At 53.6% G+C, this 19,815-nt stretch overlaps 1 protein-coding gene across 1 annotated transcript in view; it reads left to right on the top strand.

The window, feature by feature from the left end:
• The first annotated feature begins 2,632 nt into the window (after window positions 1-2,632).
• CCN4 (cellular communication network factor 4) overlaps window positions 2,633-19,815 on the top strand; it is a 35,982-nt gene continuing 18,799 nt past the window's right edge. The window contains exon 1 of the mRNA XM_045992881.1: window positions 2,633-2,895. Coding sequence (XP_045848837.1) covers window positions 2,827-2,895 — 69 coding nt within the window. The 5' untranslated portion in view covers window positions 2,633-2,826. The remainder of the gene's footprint in view (window positions 2,896-19,815) is intronic.

The following is a 19,815-nucleotide window of genomic DNA, read 5'->3' as shown; positions in this document are numbered from 1 at the left end:
CTCCCCAGGCCTCAGTTTCCTCATCTGTAGGACGGGCTGTGCCAGAGCAGGAACTGAGAGGAGGACTCGGTGGGACAGCGAGCATTCCTGGAATGTGGTGAATGTCCCATAAATGGCAGCTAGCATCCCAGTCACCACCAGCCGGTCGCTTACAGTTTGTCCAGCTCAAGGGAGGGGAGTGCCTGGCCCCGGACCCCTCCCCTCCACTGCCAAGGGAGACCCCAGCCACACACCCAGGCTGCTCCATGAGCTCGTTCAAGACGTCGGACCCCTGAAACAGGATGTGCATAGGGTGATCCGATCATACTGGTCCGTTCTGACACCGCCCTTCACAAATGCCGAGACACACCTCCCTGTCTCGGGCAGGCCTCCTGATGACCCCGTAGGCACTAACACTGTTCTATTTCTTTATGCAAAGGCGACTGAAGTACAGAGAGACCGTTGGTTGTCCAAGGCCCTCCAGTAAGTGGCACCACTTTGCCTGAGTCACAAGGTCACCTTTCTCAAGGTGTCATTGGTGCTGAAGGATGGCAGCTTCCAGCAGGACCAGCTGGCCATCTGAGGCTTCCCCCGCAGGGGCAAGCGGTCAGCACTGTTGCCATGCTTTGCAGTATCTGTTCCGACTGCCCGTGGCCATCAGATTTCCCAAAACAACCCGGCATTCTCTGGGTTCCGCATGGCTCCTGGCAGAGAATATCCAGAGTCTTTGGTAGGTCAAGCTCACTTGCTTGGAAGTATTGGATCCTGACTCGGCCTTAACAGAGTTCAGAGTCTTGGGTTCTTGGCCCAGGCCTGGCACTAACTTAGTGTATGCCCAGAATCAGCCAGCATCTCTGAGTTTCCACTGTCTGCCTTATGGTTATCAGATATCTCGTAGCAAGGGACAGGTCTGTACTTGGTGCTCATCAAAGGGTCACCGAACGTGGATTAGCACCTAACAGCTTGCGTGACTCCTTTAATGACACCTGTTGATGCTTGCTTCGTGGGACTTATTTTGAAGACCAACAAGTAAGTTCACGAGAAGGAAGCAAGGATTCACATTTACTAAGCAGTGTCCGTGTACCATAGCCCCCCTCCTTGGCCACTTGACATGCATGATTTTTATAAAGTGCCATATAGCAGTTAGGAAGTATTTGACACCAAGGAATAAGATACCTAATTTCAGTGTGCTCAGTAAGTCACTGAGTTAATTCATGTAACAGAAAGTCTGGAGGTCGTTGTTCCAGGTTTGGTTTAGTAACACCACAAAATCCCAAAGCGCCAGCCTCTTTTCCTCTTTCTGCTCTACCATCCTCAGCACGCTGTCTTTTCCGCCTCAAGCTTGTGCCTCATGTACTCAATAGGACTGCCGCAGCTCCAGCCATCAACTCTGCACACAAGGGAAAAACCGATTGATACGGAATTATCTCCTTCTAAGGGATTCAGTCGTTCTAGGAGCCCCCAGCAGATCTCTCTTTCTGTCTCACTGGCCAGAATCAGGAGAGAAGCCATCAATCAACAAATGGAGAGACCGCCAGAGTCACCTCTTGAGGGGTCATGTCTATGGTCACAAACCTACACCACACTGAGCAGCCATGCATGCTCCACATCCCCTTGTAGAGGCTGCAGGAAAAGAGAAGAGAGGGAGTGACTGCTCTGGGAAACACAGGGATGGGACCTTGCTGGGGTGTTGAGTGGGAACAGCGAGGCGGCCAGCATGGTCAAGGGTAGCACAGGGAGAGTGGACAGAGAAGTGTGCGGGGAGGTCTCAGATGCCTCGCCAGGACTGGGGATTCTGCATAAATCAGTGGGCAGGCTCAGGGAAGCTGTAGCCTGGAGAGACCTTGGCTCAGTTTTCCAGGGTTCGCTCTGATGGCTCTGGGAAGCCATAGAGGACATAGAGGATGGGCTTCGGGAGGGGAGGCTGGAGGCCAGTCAGGAGGCAGTTGCTGAGATCCCCACGAGGATGAGGGTCTGGACAAGGGTCGACAGGGTCCCAGAGGAGACCCCTCACCTGTGTGGCAATGTCCAGCAGGGACCAGGCGAGGCCCCCAAAACTGACAGTGATAACAAGCGCCCAGATGTGGGGAGACAGCTGCCAGCACCAAAAGGGCCTCTTGAGCTGGTGGTAGGGAGAGGCGATGCTGTAAATTGGCCATCACGGCTTCAGTTGGTTGTGGAGGGCTGATGAGAACCCAAGGCCCAGAGCTGAGTTCATTTGAAAATTCCTATCATTTCTAGATGGCTGCTCTCAAAGCCATCCTCCTTCGCTTGCAGCCGGGGAGGGAAGAGTGAATGATGGCAAATGAAAACCAGAAGTAGGAGCAGCCTGAAGAAATGGGAGGGAGTTCATTTCCCTCTGCTGGGAGTGCTTTCAGAGCCCCCCACACCCCCCGCCTGCCTGGGGTAACAGTATCCCCACCTCCACCTTGCGCCCTCCCCGACTTCCCCCTCTCCACCTTTATGGGGTGGGGATGACCCCAGCTCCTTCCCTGAGAATTTACTGCCCCGGTGTGAAATCACAGCCCTGCAACTTTCCCTTTAAGAGCTGTCAGAGCTGGAGAGGCTGGCCGAGCTTGGGCTGGAGGTGGGGACAGAGGGAAGAAAGGGAAAGAAAAAAAAAAAAAAAAGGAGAGAGGCAGGAAAAGTTTTTTCAGAGGAAAATGCAGGGTTTGTCCTTAACTCTGACGTCAGATCTTGCTTTAATAAAATCCCCCAGGGCTGTGGGCAGAGGCATATCTGCGGCTCCTGATGGGCCGGGCCAGTCTCTCTGTCCAGCTCCCCGGAGAGGCGGCCGGGTCCCTGGAGAGGCTGCTTGGTAGATGCCTTTGCCGCTGACTTCCAGGCATGAGGTGGTTCCTGCCCTGGATGCTGGCAGCAGTGACAGCAGCAGCCGCGGGCAGCGTCCCGGCCACGGTGAGTCCTGCCGGCAGGGGCTTACAGAGGGGACCCAGATCCCTCTCTCCAGCCGGTTCCGCCACATGGGTGGGCAGATCAAGAGGGGCTGGAAGTGTGGGGGCATGCGAAGGCCAGGATGGGAGGAGGGGGACTGTGCGGGGTCGGCTGATCCTGGAGGAATGGGGGGAGGGATAAGCTCCCCGTGGGGGGACCAAGCAAACAGGTGGTCCACGCCCTTCTTTCCCCCCTGAAACTCAGAGGAAAGGGACACTTGTTGGAGCAGGGAGTCAGGGCCCTGGACTCCAGTCCCAGCTCTGCCCAGGCTGGCCGTGTGACCTTGGGCCAGTCACTCCTCCCCACGCAGCACTAATCGAGGACATTGGCAGGAAACTTGTGAAGTCTTAGGTCTGGAACTTGAGTCTCCAAGTGCTAGGGATACTACAGAGAGAGGAGTCAGAAAACACCCAGAGAGCCTGGGAAGGCAAATGCCAGCTTTCAACACAAATGTCTCTCTTAAGCAAACATTGCCTGGGCGTGCTTTCCATCCCCAGCTGCTGGTGTCTCGGGCTGGCACAGCCCTCTACAGCTTACGAAGCGTGTGCCTTGGGGCCCTGCACGTGATACCTGCTGCTTCGGGGGATCCCAAGGGTTCTCTCTCTCTCCTCTCTCTAGCCCAGGGCACTCCAAAGGGAAAGGGGAAGGGTCTGCACCTCCAAGAGGCCTGGGGAGCAAGAAGCGTGGCGGCACACAGCCAGCCTGCTGGCGTGGGGATGGGGCAGACCCAGGGTGCAAGGCCCTATGGCCCGGGCCAATGACTACTGCCTGTAGTAGTGCCCAGAGACAGAGGGAAGGCAGCGAGAAGCTTTCATCACCCACTCCCCATGACGGTTTCCTTGGGGATCCATGCGCCCCATTTGTGGATGAGGGAGCTGAGGCTCAGGGGTAAAGTGACTCACCCATGGGCTCAAAGACGTGGGTTCTGATTCAACCAGATCTGGGGCTGAGAGCTGGCAGCGGACCGCAGCCCAGTTGCCTCTGGACGTGGAGGTGAGGTGCGGTAGAGGTTCTTCCAAGCACCGTAGTAAGATTAAGGAAGGTGGGGAGTGTATCTGTGATTTGTTGTGAAATCCTTGGAACCTTGTGTGGTCCCCGCCCAGGGTGGGTGCCAAGCCGTGCTACAAAAAGAGATACTAACTTCATTTTATTTTTTTTATTTTTTTTAAAGATTTTATTTATTTATTTGACAGAGATCACAAGTAGGCAGAGAGGCAGGCAGAGAGAGAGGGGAAAGCAGGCTCCCTGCTGAGCAGAGAGCCCGATGCGGGACTCGATCCCAGGACCCTGAGATCATGACCTGAGCCGAAGGCAGAGGCTTAAACCACTGAGCCACCCAGGCGCCCCCAAAAAGAGATACTAAATTCATTTTATAAAAGAAAGAAATGGAAGCTTGGAAGCTCAGGGCAAGGAAGGGACTTGCCCAGGGTCTCACAATGAGTAAGTGACCAGGGTCCAATTTAGATCTTCTCCTGCCAAATCCCACTCTTCCTTCTAGAACTTTCCTAGCTGAGGGGAAACTGAGCATTTCCTACAGACTAGAGCAACCACGAGGAGCCATAGCAGCCTTTCTCGGAGGTTGATGTGGCTGGGAGGACAAGGGATGGATGGAGAAGAAGGAAAGACGGGTAGGGTAGCAGGAGTGAGAGTGAGAAGAAGGAAAGAAGCTGTCGGCAGAGCCAAGTACCCTGGAGCCCATTACCTCCCAGAGCAGGTAGAGCCAGGGAATAGAGGGGTCCAGATCCACGGGCCCAGCCATGGGGCCATGCAGCCAGGGAGCCATGAGCCCAGACAGATCTGGACAGCAGGCTGGAGGGGAGGCTCCTGGGAGGAGACCAAGCACCTCTCTTCTGTGTAGCCAACCCCCACCCCCGAGAAAATTCTCTGGGACCCCAGCACGACCCACCCTATGCTGCATCCAGATTCAGGCGCTCCCAGACAAAGCCCAGCATGAGAGCTCTTGGAGCATCCTAACGTCCCCAGCAAGGTCTGGGAGACAGATGGCGACCAGGGCTTTGCTTTCTAGCCAAACTCCATACGTAGCTGTCCTCTGCTCACTAGTATATAATAGGAATGCAAGTTCCCTTAGGGGCCCAGTGGGGTTTTAATGGAAAAATGATTATAGAGGTTCATTTGGAAGACAAGGTTTGTGGGAATTGCCAAGAAAACTTGAGGAAGTAGCGTTCTGAGGGAAGACTTGCCCTATTGGAGATTGAATCTGTAATTGAAGGAGCGAGATGCGACCAGGAAGAGAAACGTCAAGGAGGACAGGGCAGTGTGCTCAGAAACTCAGCCGAGTCCACTTGAGAACGTGATATCTGTGATAAAGGTGACTACAGATACGACCGGTTTTCCCATCTCTTTGTTCCTTTCTTCCTCCTACGTGGAAAGTATCCACCCTGCGCCACGAGAATGGGGGTTCCTTTAGTGGGTGATCTCACGTGCCCTGCCAGGTGCTCCAGACCTTCCTCGGATCATCCAACAGTCACGAGCATTTACTGAACACCTCCTGAAGTCCTCATAGCAAAACCCTGGAGTGGATGTGATGATCCCTCTTTGTAGATGCCCAAACTGAAGGCCAGAGAGGTTCAGTTATTTGCCCAAGGTCACACAGCTGGTGATCAGCAGAGCTGACTTGGAACCTAGGTTCCGCGCTTTGCCATATTGCCGGCTGCCTTCCTGGTCCAGGTACTTGCAGAGAAATGAAAGAGTTTCTGCCCCTACAGAGTTTCTGCCCCTAAAGAGGGTATGGGCTAGAGATGGATGCGGAGTCATCCAGGAGGGAGAGGCTGGGTGCAGATTCGGTCCCTGGCTGTGCCAGCTTCAGCAGGACCCTTAACTACTCCAGGCCTCTCTGTCTTCTCCTGTTAATCTGGGCTCACGACCTGGGTCCTACCCAGCTCCCCGCTGGGGCTGAGGAATGACCACAGGACTGAGTCAGGTAAGCTGCTCAGAAGCCTATGACTGGGCAAGCAAATTATATGTCAGGAATTCCTAGGCACACATTGGGTCTGTGATAGTCAGGGTGCAGGGCAGACCCACGCCCCGTCTCCCGTGTGAATGTACGTGGGGATGGGCACAGGTGTGCACGCACACGCATGTCTGAGATCACGGCTTGTCTGAGTGTACAAACCGGCCTGGTGTGTGTGAGTACATATGGATGCACGTGTGGGGTATGGAACGCACGCTCATGTTCCACTCCTAGGACCAACCACCGGGCACTGCGGCCCAGGATGCGGCTTGTGCCTTTTAAAAATGTGAGAACAGAAGTGACACGCCTTCTTTACAATGCCTGTCCATATCTTTGGACCCGAGCCAGCATTTCAAATCGGCACCCCCCCACCCCGGCCCTGCTTGGAGCCTCTTCCTGCAGCTTAGCTGTTCTGCTCACACGGCAGCCCCTCCCACTCGCCGCTTGTCCGGGATGCTGGAGTGAGTGCAGCACGGGCAGGCATTTTCCACCTGGCACGGCGCTTGGCAGAGCCTCAGCATCTGGAATGGGCATGGGAGCAGTGCTCCTTGGAGAACCAGATCCTGGCCAGGGTCGGGGCAGTACCTCCCGGCCTGTCAGCAGACTCACCACCCCCAGCGTTTAGAAAAGGCTCCTGCCCCATGCCAACAAAGCAGCCAAATGCCAGGAGGCAGCCTTTGGCTTTGTACAAGGATTTGTGCCTGGGGATCCTCCCAGGAGCCTCAGCCATCTCTCTGGGCAGCTGGGAGGGGCTGCTACACACACGGGTTTCCATATGGGAGCAAGGAAAGTAAGACAGGAATGGCCGAGGTGGGGGTCCCAACAGGGGCTGGGAGCCTTGCCAGCAACAGCCAGAAAAGCAAAGCAGGAAGGAAGTTTTGAGCAAGAACCACAGAATGCTACAAATGTCTGAGAGCAAGGCGTCAGCACATGGTACATTCAGTCAACACCTCTGGAGCTCCCCAGGTCTCAGAAACACTGATGATAATGAAGGCAATCACCGTGTAAATGCTCACAGTGTCCTACGCACCTGTGCCTATCAGCTCACTTGAAAACCACACCCAAGAAGCAGGCAGCATCCTTCTCCGGCCACTGTCCAGCGTGGCCATTCACTGAGTGAGGCCACCAAGTGCCAGAAATGTGGCTCATCCCGTGTGAGATGGAGAGATTGCACCAGATTTCAGACTCAGTATGAGCACAAGAACATCACATGCTCACTGTAAATGTTTCTATTGGCTCCATGTTGAAATAAGAATATTTTCAATACTTTGGGTTAAACAAATAGAATATTAAACTTCCACTAGCTTCTTATGGTTTTCAGTGCAGCTGCTAGAAAACATAAAATTCCTTATATGGTTCATATTGTGTTTTACTAGATACTGTTGGCCTGGGAAGACGCAATTGTTCATAGATGGGTTTTAATAGGTGGAGAGAGAAAGATATAAAGTGTTCTAATCCCACCTCCTCCACTGAGCCAGTCCCTTCATCTGTGAAAAGGCGTAATATTAGTACTCGTTTCCTTGGGTTACAAGATTAAAGAATGAAACAGATAAAGCACACGAACCCCCAGCACACGCAAGGGGAGGTGGGGACATGATTCACATCCCTGCTTGAGAGGAAGCATTGGCTGCCGACAAGTGCCAGGTCTGAACAAATGAGCAGAGGTTCAGAAAGACCCAGACTCAGAAGCAGGTGGGTGACAGGAGGGGCAGACTTACCTGTGGGCTGTATAGGGCTCAGGGCTGAGTTGGTCTCCTGAAGCTCCCAAGATTTCCCCATCCTGGCTGGCTTCCCAGTACATTTCGAGGGAGTCAAGGAACATATTTGGATTATCATGTAGGAGAGAGAAATACTAATGGTGGCTGTGATGAGGAGGATGGAGCTGATTGATGGTGGTGCTGTGATGAAGATGATGATGATGAAGTTGGGGATAATTATGGTGGGGATGGTGATGGTGATGATGGTGATGATGGTGATGATGGTGACGGTGATGATGTTGGTGATGGTGGTGGGGATGGTGGTGGGGATGAAGGTGGTGGTGATGGTGGTGGTGGGGACGGAGATGGTCATGGTGGGCAAGGTGCTGAAGATGGAGATGATGGTGATGGTCGTGGTGGGGTGAAGTTGGTAAAGATGATGGTGGTCATGATGACGGTGCTGATGGTGGTGGTGCTGATGAATTATGGTGTTTGTAGTTGAGGCTTGTGTCTTACAACCTTGAACCCTTGATGCTGATAGCCCATCCACTGACTCACTCCATGGATGCTCACAGCCTCGCTGTGCACTCAGCCCCTTCCTATTTCTAGAGACATGGTGATAAGTGGTCATCTCTGTCCCACTCTCAAGAATGGCTCATGTGTTGGAGATAGACTTTTACACTAGCAGAGAGGAGCATGTTGAGGAATCCAAAAGGAAGCTCGGAGGGCTTCAGGAGAGAAACACCAATTCTGGGGTTCTGAACCTGATTTCCTGGGAAGAGACCCCAGGTACATGCACATTAACTGGCAACTTTGTGATTCTTAACACACACCTGAATTCAAAAATCACCCCTGTCTCTCCTCTAGTCTTGATGTTCTGCTCATCTGCCAACTGTCTTCCTGCGCTTCTCTGTGAAAGGGGGAGGTGGAGGCGGGAGGAGAGACAGACTCGGAGAAGGAACTGTGCCTCTCAAAGCATGAATAATGGACATTCCAGGGGATGTGATATCATCTGTGCCCACCCACCCTAAGGCCCTCAGCCTGGAGGGAAGTCCAGGCTTGGGACATCAACTGTGGAACTGCTAAGGCCCAGGAGGAGTGGGCAGGAGGAGTGAGAGGAAATGAGAATCTGGGTCCCAAAGAAGAGGAAGGGAGGGGTCCAGCCTTGCCCTTCTAGGAATCCTGCATTTAGCCTTGGAGGTGAGAGAGGAGGCATGTTCTGTGAGCCTGCCCAGGTCAGAGTGGGCCTGGGGGTGAAGGGTGGAGGAATATTCTGAGAGAGCAAGGATGTGTCCCTCTGTCATTTGGGCAGATGGTGGACTGGCCTGGTTGCTCACCTTCTCAGTGCTTGTTACCTGGTTTTAAAACTGAGGAGACTAGACTTGACTCCTAAGCTTGCTTCCAACTGGAGCCACCAGAGTCCTGGGGTCCATTCACAGATTCACTGGGCAGCTGATCATCGCACCAGCAACAGAGATCATGGGCTGGGATTCTCATGCTGTTGCTCTAGGACAGGACCCTGAAAGGAGTGTCCCATGCTCTGGGATGACCCTCCAGACATGCCTCTTCCCCTTAAGGTGTCCAGAGATGATTTCCTGTTTGCCTACATCTCGTCTTTCAACCCTCAGAGTGTTTCTCTGGTCTCATAAAGCTGGAAAGCACAACCCCAGCTTAATCTCCATAGGGTCCCACCCCAGTCAGGCCCAGTCTTGAGGATCCCCAAGTACTACTTACAAAAAGCAATCCCCCCCCCCCCAGGCCACCTGAGTCAGGCTGGGCAGGGGTCCAGGACTCCAGAGGTTTAACACTTCCCACCACGGATGAACCTTGAGGCCTTGAAAGTTCGGGAGGCACCCTGATGGTAACCTTGCCCTTGGAGGACTTCAGTCCCTACCTAGCTGCCTCCCCATCTTGGTGAGGAAGGCTCCATCTGCCCCTGAGGCCACCCTTGTCTCCAGGTCCCCCACTCCTCAGCTGCCAGTGGGAGCACTGTGACCTTCAGCTGGCCCTCCTTCTGGGCCCTCCAGGGGTTTCCTCTGACCTAGAGGTTCAAGCGCACACACGGAAATTGGAGGGAAGAGAGTGAACTCTGCAAACAGGATGATCGAGAGTAAACCATGGAGGCTGAATTTAGAAAGGGGCTCATCTTGAGCACCTCACTTAGCCTTTTTCAGTCTCAGTGTCCTGTGACACAAGGATCTGCTCCTGAATGTCACTGTGCCAGGGGAAGAACTGAGTCGAACACAGAGCCCAGAGCAGGTGGAGCGCCCTGAACACCGCTGTGCTCCCCACTCTGAGTCTGGCCAAGCCTGCCTTCCACCCTCATCCTCTGGGACTGCCTTCGTTCACCTTCTTCCCTATTTCAAAGACCATTGTCCCAAATACTTAAGTGTCCTCTCTCCTGGTCATAGGCCCCTGCTGTCCCTTCTGCCTGAAATGCTTTCCCTCTCTTCTCTGTTGCTGAAATTGATACTGTTGGAATTGGCACCCTCTAGGAAGTGTCCTTTGGTTTCTTCCCAGGTGGAGCAGCCAGTGGGCACCCACGGGTCCTTGTTCTCACCCATGTAGAAGGAAACATGTCACCGTGCCGGAGCCCTCGGCCGGCCCCACCCCATGTACGAACCGTCCTCCCTCATGCCCCTACCTCCAGCAAGGATACACACCCGTGACCTTGGCACAAGCTGTGCTCCACCCCCCGGTCTTGAGCACACTTTCCCCTTCTGGACCTGACACTTTCTGTGGATAGCAGTGTGGCTGAATATGGGAAATGCCCAATACGTACTTGTTGGTTGGTTGAATAAATGAGTGAATGAATGAATAAACAAAGCCCGAAAGGCTGGGCAGGATGGGTATAGAGGGGAAGGGAGGGAGGGAAGCTATGGCACTGACCTTTACGGTAGAGGCTTTGCGTTAGGGAAGGGGACAGGGAATCTGACAAGGCCTGGGCCTGAATGCTAAGAGGGCTGAATGGGGAGCAGGAACTTATGGACTGACTTCCTGAGCCCAGAACCAGGAGTCCAAAGGCGTGGTCCTAGTCAGGCTCTGATTTAGTCTCTGAGCCCCCGTTTCTCCATCTGAAATGCAGACAAGAAACCTGGGCTGCCTGTGCTGGATGGCGTGCTGGTTGAGGGCAGGCAGTGGCACACAGCCCGGGGTGAGACCCCGTTCTGCCATTTCCCAGCACAGCATCAGCTTTTCATTCATAAAATGGTCTTTAAAAGCCCGGCTGATGTCTGTCCTCCCAGCCTGCGTTGGACCAGATCCAGGATGGGGGAAAGGAGCTGAGGTCAGGCTCTGGATGCTGGAGGGAGGAACTACCTTTATCAGAGGCCGAGTTCAGGCAGCCAAGAGTGCTGGAAGGTGCCAGAAGATTGCCTCACCCCAGCCTGCCCTGCGAGGGGGAGCAAAGGGTGGTCCAAGGCCACAAGTCTCAGCCTTGGGGCTGGAGCTCAGGGCCCCCCACCTCCAGGTGTGGGCTTGAGAGCTGAAGAACTTTCTCTTGGCTCCTTCGGGCAGCTGCTCCTTCCTCCCCTATATGAAGAACAGGCCTAACCTCTGTCTATGGCAATTTTTTCCACCCTTATCGGTATCGGCTATTTCTCCTGGGCTAGCCCTGTCCCTGGTCACCCCATGGCCACCGCCATTTCCAGGCCTGGGACAGGGAATCCTCCTAGTTCCTTTTGGTGAATTGCAGGAACTGGTAATTGGGCAAGAGAAGGGTCGCTTAGAGGTCACTGGAGGATTATGAGATCCAGAGTCAGAAGAGCAGAGTGTGTAATTTTCCTGCTATGTTTTAACCTCTGTGGGCCTCGGTTTCCCCATCTGTCAAATTGAGACCAGGAGGGCTGAGCTCACAGGGCTGTTTTGATCATCACCTGGCACAATGGGTTGTCTAAGTCACGAAAGACTTAGTCATGAAAGACTATTTCCCCCAGGGATGAACATATCCCAGGCATGGCTCTTAAGGTCCTCTGACCATGACCCCAGCCTACCATCTCCATGTCCCTGAACCCTAAGCCCCAACCTTGACCACCGGTCATTCCCGTGCCACATTGCTTCACTGCTACCAGCTCACCCTGCTCCTGCTGTTCCTCTCCCTGCCCTTCTGGTCAGTTCTCAGTCATCCTTCAGGACACAGTGCACAGGACGCCTCCTCCAAGAAGCACTCCCCGCTCCTATGCCCCCGCCCCTTACCTTCTTATCTTGCTCTCAAAGCCCTTATTTAGACTCTACTGAGACATTGTGTGGTGTGGCCATTGGAATTAAAATCCCACCTCTGCCATTTGCGACTGGCCTTGGGTAAATTATCTGACCTTTCTGGGGCTCAGTTTATGCATCTGTACATTGGGAAATGGTTGCAAAAGCTGCACGCCTCTTGGGGTTGTCATGAGTTATACAGAATGAAAACAATTAGCAGGCACAAAAGGCAACAGGCAGAACCCCGGGTAGGCCTGGCATTGATCTTGATTGAGAGAAACCATCCCATTAAAAAAAAAAAGAAAGAAAGAAATCTTGGAGACACATCCATGAAATTTGAATAAGGACTAAGGTCTGGGTACAAACCAGAGAAAATCACGACACTGTAACTGATTTTATTGGTGTGACCATTGTATGGGGGTTACATTTTTAAAAAATTTTTCGTACTTTCACGCACCCAGGTAACACACACCAGGTAAAATCACGCGGTGTCTGGGATTTGCTTTGAAATCCTCAGGGAAGGAACGCATGTGAGTAGCCAGGAGTAACAGGTCGAGAAAGATCCACAGAGCGTTGATAATCGTTGATAATCGCTGAAGCTGGTGAAAGGACCAGAGGTTGTATTATTCTCCTGACTTTGGTGAATATCCACACCTGTCTCTAACAAAGAATGACGAGCAAACACTGCCTATAAAAGATTGAACGGTGAATAGTCTAGGCTGTGGACTAGAAGGTCTCTGCGGAATATTCTTCTTTGTTTTGGTTGTTTTTCAAAATTTTTTTTTTGAAAATGGGAAATCCATCCTCCCCCTTACAAAATGCAATGGGCCAGATGTGGTTGGTGGGCTGCAATTTCCAATCCTTGTTCTGGACGCAGTTACCCCTTTTAGAGTCCTGTCTCCTCAGAAGGCAGGGTGCTCCCTGAGGCTTTGTACTGGGAACCCAGAAGATGCTTCATGTGCTTAGTGAATGAATGAATGAAAGAACGAATGAACGGACACACAAAGGCTTGTTATTTGGAAGAAGTCTGGCTTCCTGAGCCTTCAGCCCCTATCCTATAAAGTCGAGTCCCCCACCCCTTCCAAAAGCTCACAAGACTGCATGTTTATAAAACCAATTAGCAGAAAAATCCCCCAAACTCTTCCACACCCTGTGACTTGCAGCCTGGCCAGTACTGAGTCATCTGCGCGGCGTTCAGTTCCTGCCATGGGAGCCAGAGCCGGGCCTGGAAGCGTCCAGGCAGTGCTGGGTCCTCCCCACACTCAGGCATGGTGACATTAGGGATGGGGAACTAAGATCTTTCCGAGACAGTGCCCACCTGAAGCCAGCCCCACCAGGAACACGGCTTACAGACCCCTAGGGATGCTCTCCTACAAGGAGCTCAGGAAATAGGGGTCCTCCCCCTTACACTGTGAGTGCTCCTGTCCCTCGAACCAGACATGAGAACAAAGTGGTAGAGAAGACAGGTGGGCCATGGGGGTCCCCACAGCTCTGCGCCCAGGCCAGAGGGGTCACAGTCTTCCACTGCTCCCAGGGCCCTCTTTTCTGTAAAGAGGTGAACAGAAACTGCTTCCAGGCAGGGCAGCCCTTTCCTGAGGCCCCAAGATCACCGCGGGGAGCTGCTCAGACCATTTCTGTCTAAAGGCTGCCCCCTTGAGGCCTCCCAAAAGCAGAGAAGCCAGGCTCCAGGACCACCCCCTCCGGGAACGGAGCACTCCCCTCTCCCCCCAGCCAGGCACCTTCCTGGGCACTGAGCAGGCGGGAAAGACAGCCCTGCCTCGAAAACCCTCTGGTGAGAGGTCCCCATCTTCTCTCCTGGGGTCCTTGGCAACTTGGGCTCAACCCCATTAGAATCCTCACCACCTGGTGGAGGAGTCTTGATGCTGTGCCCTTTCCTCTCCCGCGAGTGCTCCTGTCCCTGATGAACTACACCCACACACTCAGAAGACGATGGTGTCCATCTCTGTCGTCAGGCAGAACGTTTCAGTCCCCGGGTGCCTACCCCATCCCGGCCGGCTTCCCACTTTCCGCTCCCTTGACTGCCACCATGCGTTCTTGGAGAACGGATAATGCAAGTCAAACTGTAGACTCACTTGTTCTCCGGTCCATTTTCAGAGGCTGGAAAACACCATAAAATCCACAGTTACTGCTCATGGTTAAACAGCATCTCCAAGCCCCATTTGCAGCATTTCCTACAGGGGTTTTAATTTTTTTTGCCCCCAATTTTCATTTGCTTAAGTTTGTCTAGTAAGTTCCATCGAAGGGATCAACTCCTCTCTTTAACCCTGCCTGGCGATCGCCCTCCCTGTCCAGAGGGACAAGTGTCTGACACTGTCTTAATCCATCAGGCAGCTGTAAGAAAACGCCACAGACCGGGGGCCTTATGAACCACAGAAATGTGTTCTCACAATTCCTTAGCCTGGAAGACCAAGTTCAAGGTGCCCACGTGGCCATGTTCTGATGAGGACCCTGTTCCTGGGCCATAGCTGGTGTCTTATCACTGTGTCCTCATGCAGAGGAAGGGGTGAGGGGGTTCTCTGAAGTCTCCTTCAGGAGGGCACTAACCTCACCGCCAAGGGCTAGACCTCATGGGCCTATAGGGCGTGTGCAGGTACAGAGAGGAAAGCATCCCAGAGCCCCCACACTTTCGAGTGCTACACACTCGAAGACACGGTTCCCATTCCCATGAGACTCCCCAGAGGTGCAGGCCAGAATGCAGAGTCTCGGCCCAGCCTCCAGGAACTGAGGCCGAGTATTCGATGTGGGGGTCAGGGGTCTGTATTCTAACAGGGTCCATAGGTCACAGCTGTTCTCCCCCTCTGCTGGGCTCAGAACCACCTGGAAAAGTGCCAGCGCCCCAACCCCGGCCCGAAGCATTTAAGTCGGGATATCTGGGGACAGTGGCCCCACTTCAGAGTTTACTAAAACTTCCATATGGTTCTGAGGCTCGGCGAAGTTTGGGAGTCCCCGTGGGAAGTGATTCTACTTGTAATGTTCGCCCTGGCTGGCAGGAGGGGTGGCTGGGTCAGGGCACAGTTGGGGAGGCTGAGCAGATGGAACCTGCCAGAAGCAGGCTGTGACCAAGGGAGCACTGAGCACCCACCTGGAGGAAGCAAAGCAAAGATTGTTTTGTTTTCCCCTCTTGGCTTCTGATGTTAGAAAATCCGATGAAGGCCCCATATGGTAGCGACTTGGCAAAGATCAGTTTCCCCACCTGCAGAATGGGCACAGCCATGCTGGCTCAGTGGGGTGGAAGGATAGCAGCAGGGCTTGGGGAAGGAGGCAGGAGGAAGGAAGGCAGGGCACGGGACCAGCTCCTGTCTGGGCTGGGAAGGCAGGGGGAGGCTCCAAAACCAAAAGAAAGTGGGAGCCTGATAAGAGCCTCGGAGTGTCCCAGGGGTCCAGCCAAGCATCCTGGGGTTCCAGAAGGAAAGCCCCATTCCGGACAACCTAGAGAGATCTCTGGGCAGACACAAGGGCCCCCTCCTGGTCGATTGCTCCAGGCTACACAGAACTTCCTCCAAACCTTCCTCTTTCGCCAGTTGCCTGAATTACTCTCTGCGTTCTGTGGGTTTTGCCTGAGGACCCACTGCTTGAAACGGGCTGAAAAATAGAATGACAAGGTTTTGGTTTAAAAACAGAGCATCACAAAAGTCCTGTGCTCATCGTCCATGGAGACAAGGGCCCATGGCGGAGCGGCCCACCCTGGCCAGTTCCGGGACTCTGCCCATCCGTTCAAGTTCGGTACAAGTACCTGCTACCACTGCATCCCGAACCCCCTACGGGGAGGACAGCGTTACAGTGTGGAGGGCTCGTCCCCGGTCATGGGAAGGGTGAGGGGGCCATGCCCTGGCATTGGCTGACTTCCCAAGGAAGCCAGTGAAGAGAAGGTCTGGGGAACCGCGTCTGCCCGTTCTCCGGCTGAGGCGCCTCCCTCGTGTTTACGTTTCAGATGGAGAAAGAGAGCCCATGTCTTTATGACAACGGGCCATGCATCATGGCCAAGGGCAGGTGGACATGCCATGCTAATCTGGACATTCAAGGTGGCTGATAGTCTATGTGTGTGTGTGTGTGTGTGTGTGTAAGAGGAAAAAAGTGCCTGTGAGACAGACAGACAGACAGACACTGCCTTGTCTGGCATCTCAGGGAGCTGGTGCACCTGAGAGGAACCTCAGGGAGATGCCCACAGCTGGGCTGGTTCAGCCCCGTGGGAGCACGGGAGGCTGCAGGTGGATGGACACAGGTTCAGGGGACTTACTGGACCAGAGGCCCCCAATACTAACTGGACCCCCTAGGAAGTCCCCATCCCCACCCGCACACCCCAGCTGCTGCCTGGGACTTCACAGACAGGCATTTTACTAGAACCTGATGTCATCAAGTATCCCCTGCCTGGGAAGGGGCCGCAGCAAAAGCGGTCATCAGGACTGCACACCTCAAGGGATGGCTTTGAATGGAGCAGGACGACAGAGGCTTTGGTGGTGACTCAAAGGAAAACCAGAGGCTTCAAGCCCAGAGCTTGGAGTCAGACCCTGCAGGCTCAGTCCTTCTGCTAGTCGCTGCCTGGGCATCTGGGCAGCTGCCTAGACTCCCCGAGGCTCAGTTTCCCCACTGGCTAAGTTATTCCCCCAAGGGATGGTGGCAGGATTCATTAACTGAATGCACTGTCTCTAGCACATTTCATGACTTTCATGACCAAGTTCGTCTGCCTGGGCCAGGGTCAGCTGTAGGAGCTCCTGGAAAGGAAGTCGAAACTCTTGCAATCAGGAGCCTGGAAAGGCAGTGCAGTGAGTGAGCTCTGTAAGGACAGTGAGCCTTCTGGGTCTGCTGCTCCAACCCCATCCCCCACAGGTCCTGCCCCGCTGCCGAGGTTCAATAAATACTCTGCAGACAGGAAACCACGGGCTCCACATTCTCCTTCAAGCGGGCAGGTTGGTCAGAGAGGAGTTTAAGACGCCCCACGCTGGAATCCTCTAGGACCCTTGAGAACAAGGCTGGTCCTAAGCCCTTCCCGACTCCTCGCTCGGCAGCAGGCACCCGCTCCTGTTCTCTCCAGCCCGCCCAACCCCAGGACCGTAGCTCAGGCCAGAGTTTCTGGAGGAAACAGGACTTTGAAACAGGGCTCTGGGCCACTGGGCCTCAGCTTTGGCAGTGACATGAACACCTGAGGTCTCCACGTGTCACGAAATGCGATCCTGAAGGGATGGACACGTCACACAAGGATCCCCACAGCCTCTCCGGGAGCGCCCAGCCTCTGGGTATTCGCTGTGATGGGAGTGTTCCCAGGGACCGCAGGAGCGCAGTCTTCCCTGGGAGGGTGACCGCAGACAGAAGAGCGAGGCGTTCAAGATCCTCGGGCAAGGCGACTTGGCTGCGTCCTGGCTGTGCCCCCAACCCCGGCCGTGACTAGCTGTGTGGCTTCAGACTGTCCCTCAACCCCTCTGAGCCCGTTTCCTCTGCTCTGGGAAAATTAGTAGGTCTGCTTCGTGTTTCGTTGGGGGCACTGTGTAAGATAGGCATAAAATGCTTCCCCATATACAGTTGGTTAAGCGTCCAACTCTCTTTTGTTTTTTAATTTTATTTTTTTATTTTACAGAAAGCATGCGTTCATAAGCAGGGGGAGCTGCAGAGGAAGAGGGAGAAGCAGGCTCCCCATAGAGCAGAGAGCCCTATGCAGGGCTCGATCCCAGGTCTCTGGGATCATGCATGACCTGAGCAGAAGGCAGAGGCTTAACCAACTGAACCATCTAGGTGTCCCAAGTGTCTGACTCTTGATTTTGGCTCAGGTCATGACCTCAGCGTCATGAGATCGGGCTCTGTGCTGAGCTGAGCATGGAGCCTGCTTGACATTCTTTCTCTCTCTCCCTCTGCCCTTCTCCCCCCACCCTCTCTCCTTCGCTCTCAAAAATAAAGAAAACAATTTTTTTAAAGTTCTCCATATACAACAAACACTGGTAGATATTAGCTATGATGTAAGGGCCTGTGTGTGTGCACACTCAAGGAAATGGATGGCATATGGTTTCTGCCTCAAGGGAGGACAGCATCAGGGGAAAATGTACATTGACTCATTCATTCTATTGGCAGATGCTTGTTGACACCTACTATGTGACAGACTTTGTGAGACCTGACACTCCTCTACAGCCCGCAGCCCAGATGATGCTCCTTCTTGATTACCTCCACTGATGATGTGCTCACTACCCCACCACTGATTTCTTCCATTAGAAAATTCTCCTTCATGTACAATAGTGGGAAAAGCATAAAGCCAGCAGATTTTAGTTAATCCCAAATTCTGTCACTTACTACCTGTTGGCCATGAACAAGTCACTTTGCTGATCTGTACACTGGAGCTCATGATACCAACCACTATAGGGAAGACAAATATCAGCCACAGAAACTGAAATCTAGCTCAAGATTGGCCCCTAGTGGTCACCGGAGCTACGGTCTGCAATGGAATGGACTGGCTAGGACGAGTTGGAAGCCATAGCCATGATCTCATTTGGTGCTTGCTCCCAGAACCTTGGTGGGTGTATTTAGCAGGAACAGCCAAGAAAACCAAGGCTCAGAAAGTGAACTCCCAGAGTCACTTGGACAGAACATTGCAAAGACTAGGCTTGACACAGTGTGATGTTTCTAAAACACAAAACTGTCCTGATCATTCTGCTAAAATTCTTCAACGAAGGATGGCGGCAGAATCCAGCCAAAGGCCTGAGACCTTAGCAGGGCATTTAGGGCCCTCCTTGATCTATTTGACGATGACCTCACTGTGATCTAGTCCAGCCTCCATCTCCTTGTACCTCTTGTCTGCCCCAGCTCACCGCAATTCTGCCCCATCCCAGACGCATGCCCTGCACTTGGCCTTTGCGTCTGCTTCAGTGTCCTTCCTTGCTGCAATGTTCCTGCTTGCCCTTCACTATTCTTCACACACACACACACACCCCAAGAAGCCCCCTCTAGTCCCAGCAGACATGGCCAACCCTCCTATGTGCTCACACAGGCAGGTCGACTTTGTCTCCCTGTGGTATCCCCCACTGTCTGCCCAGCACCGAGAGCAGCAGTTGGACAAAAGGAGAGCTGACCAGAGGGGTGTTGGTGACCCAGTGAATGGAGCGGGTGTGCAGGGGTCCATGGCGCCATCATTATAGCGTTGATCACACTGAATTACAATTACCGTGCTCACATCTCTTGGCCTCAAGGGGTGGTCGACTAGTAAGCAGATGGGTTGCGTCCCATGCAGCCTTGCTTCCTCCAAGCCTTGCACAAAGCCGGGCACGTGATTGGTGTTCACTAAGTATCTGTCCATAGAATGCATGTAAGGGTCGATGCACATTTCCCCAACGAAACTGTCTACCCTTGAGGGCAGGAAGCCCATGGCACCCCTCGGCTTCCCTGTGTGCACACACACACAGAAAATTCGTCATCAGGAAGAATTTGCAACCATACTTTTGTGGTGTCAAGGCTGGAGAAGACAGCAAGGATTCAAGGGTCTCACATCAAACCCAGGAGTTCTCAGTACCCCCCCCACACCCATGCTCTCTCCCTACCTTCTCCCCTGGACAGAGGTCAAGGAGGTTTCCCACCAGCAGATGGCGCCAACAGCTAGAGCCCGGCTAAGCTGAAGGCCCAGCGCCCATCCCTCAATGTCTCAGCTCCCCTAAGCTGCTTCCCCTAAGGAGTTGTGTGCTCTAGGGCTCAGACAGGTATTGGAAAGGAGGCTTCCTTCTGGGGAGCTTTAACTTGGAGACCCTGGGATGGACGGTGGCCATGTGGAGAGGGGTATCTGCCAGATGACCCCTCATCCCAGCTCAGTTCAAAGGATCCAACACCGCAAGCCCCACGCTAAGTAAGCCCTATTGGGGTGCGGGAGGACCCCCAGCAAAGAAATGCAAGGGAGATGTCATGCTTTTGAGTGCCTGCCATGTGCCAGGCCGTGCTAGTCTTCCGCATACACAGGACTGCACCCCCTCCCCATAGCTCCCGGAGGGGGACATTATTGTGGCCCGATCACAGATGGGGATGTCAAGG

The sequence above is a fragment of the Meles meles genome, chromosome 1 (assembly GCF_922984935.1).
Source record: "Meles meles chromosome 1, mMelMel3.1 paternal haplotype, whole genome shotgun sequence".
In the NCBI taxonomy this organism is placed as follows: domain Eukaryota; kingdom Metazoa; phylum Chordata; class Mammalia; order Carnivora; family Mustelidae; genus Meles; species Meles meles.
The sequence above is the reverse complement of the archived record's forward strand: the minus strand, read 5'-3'. Positions and strand labels throughout refer to the sequence as shown.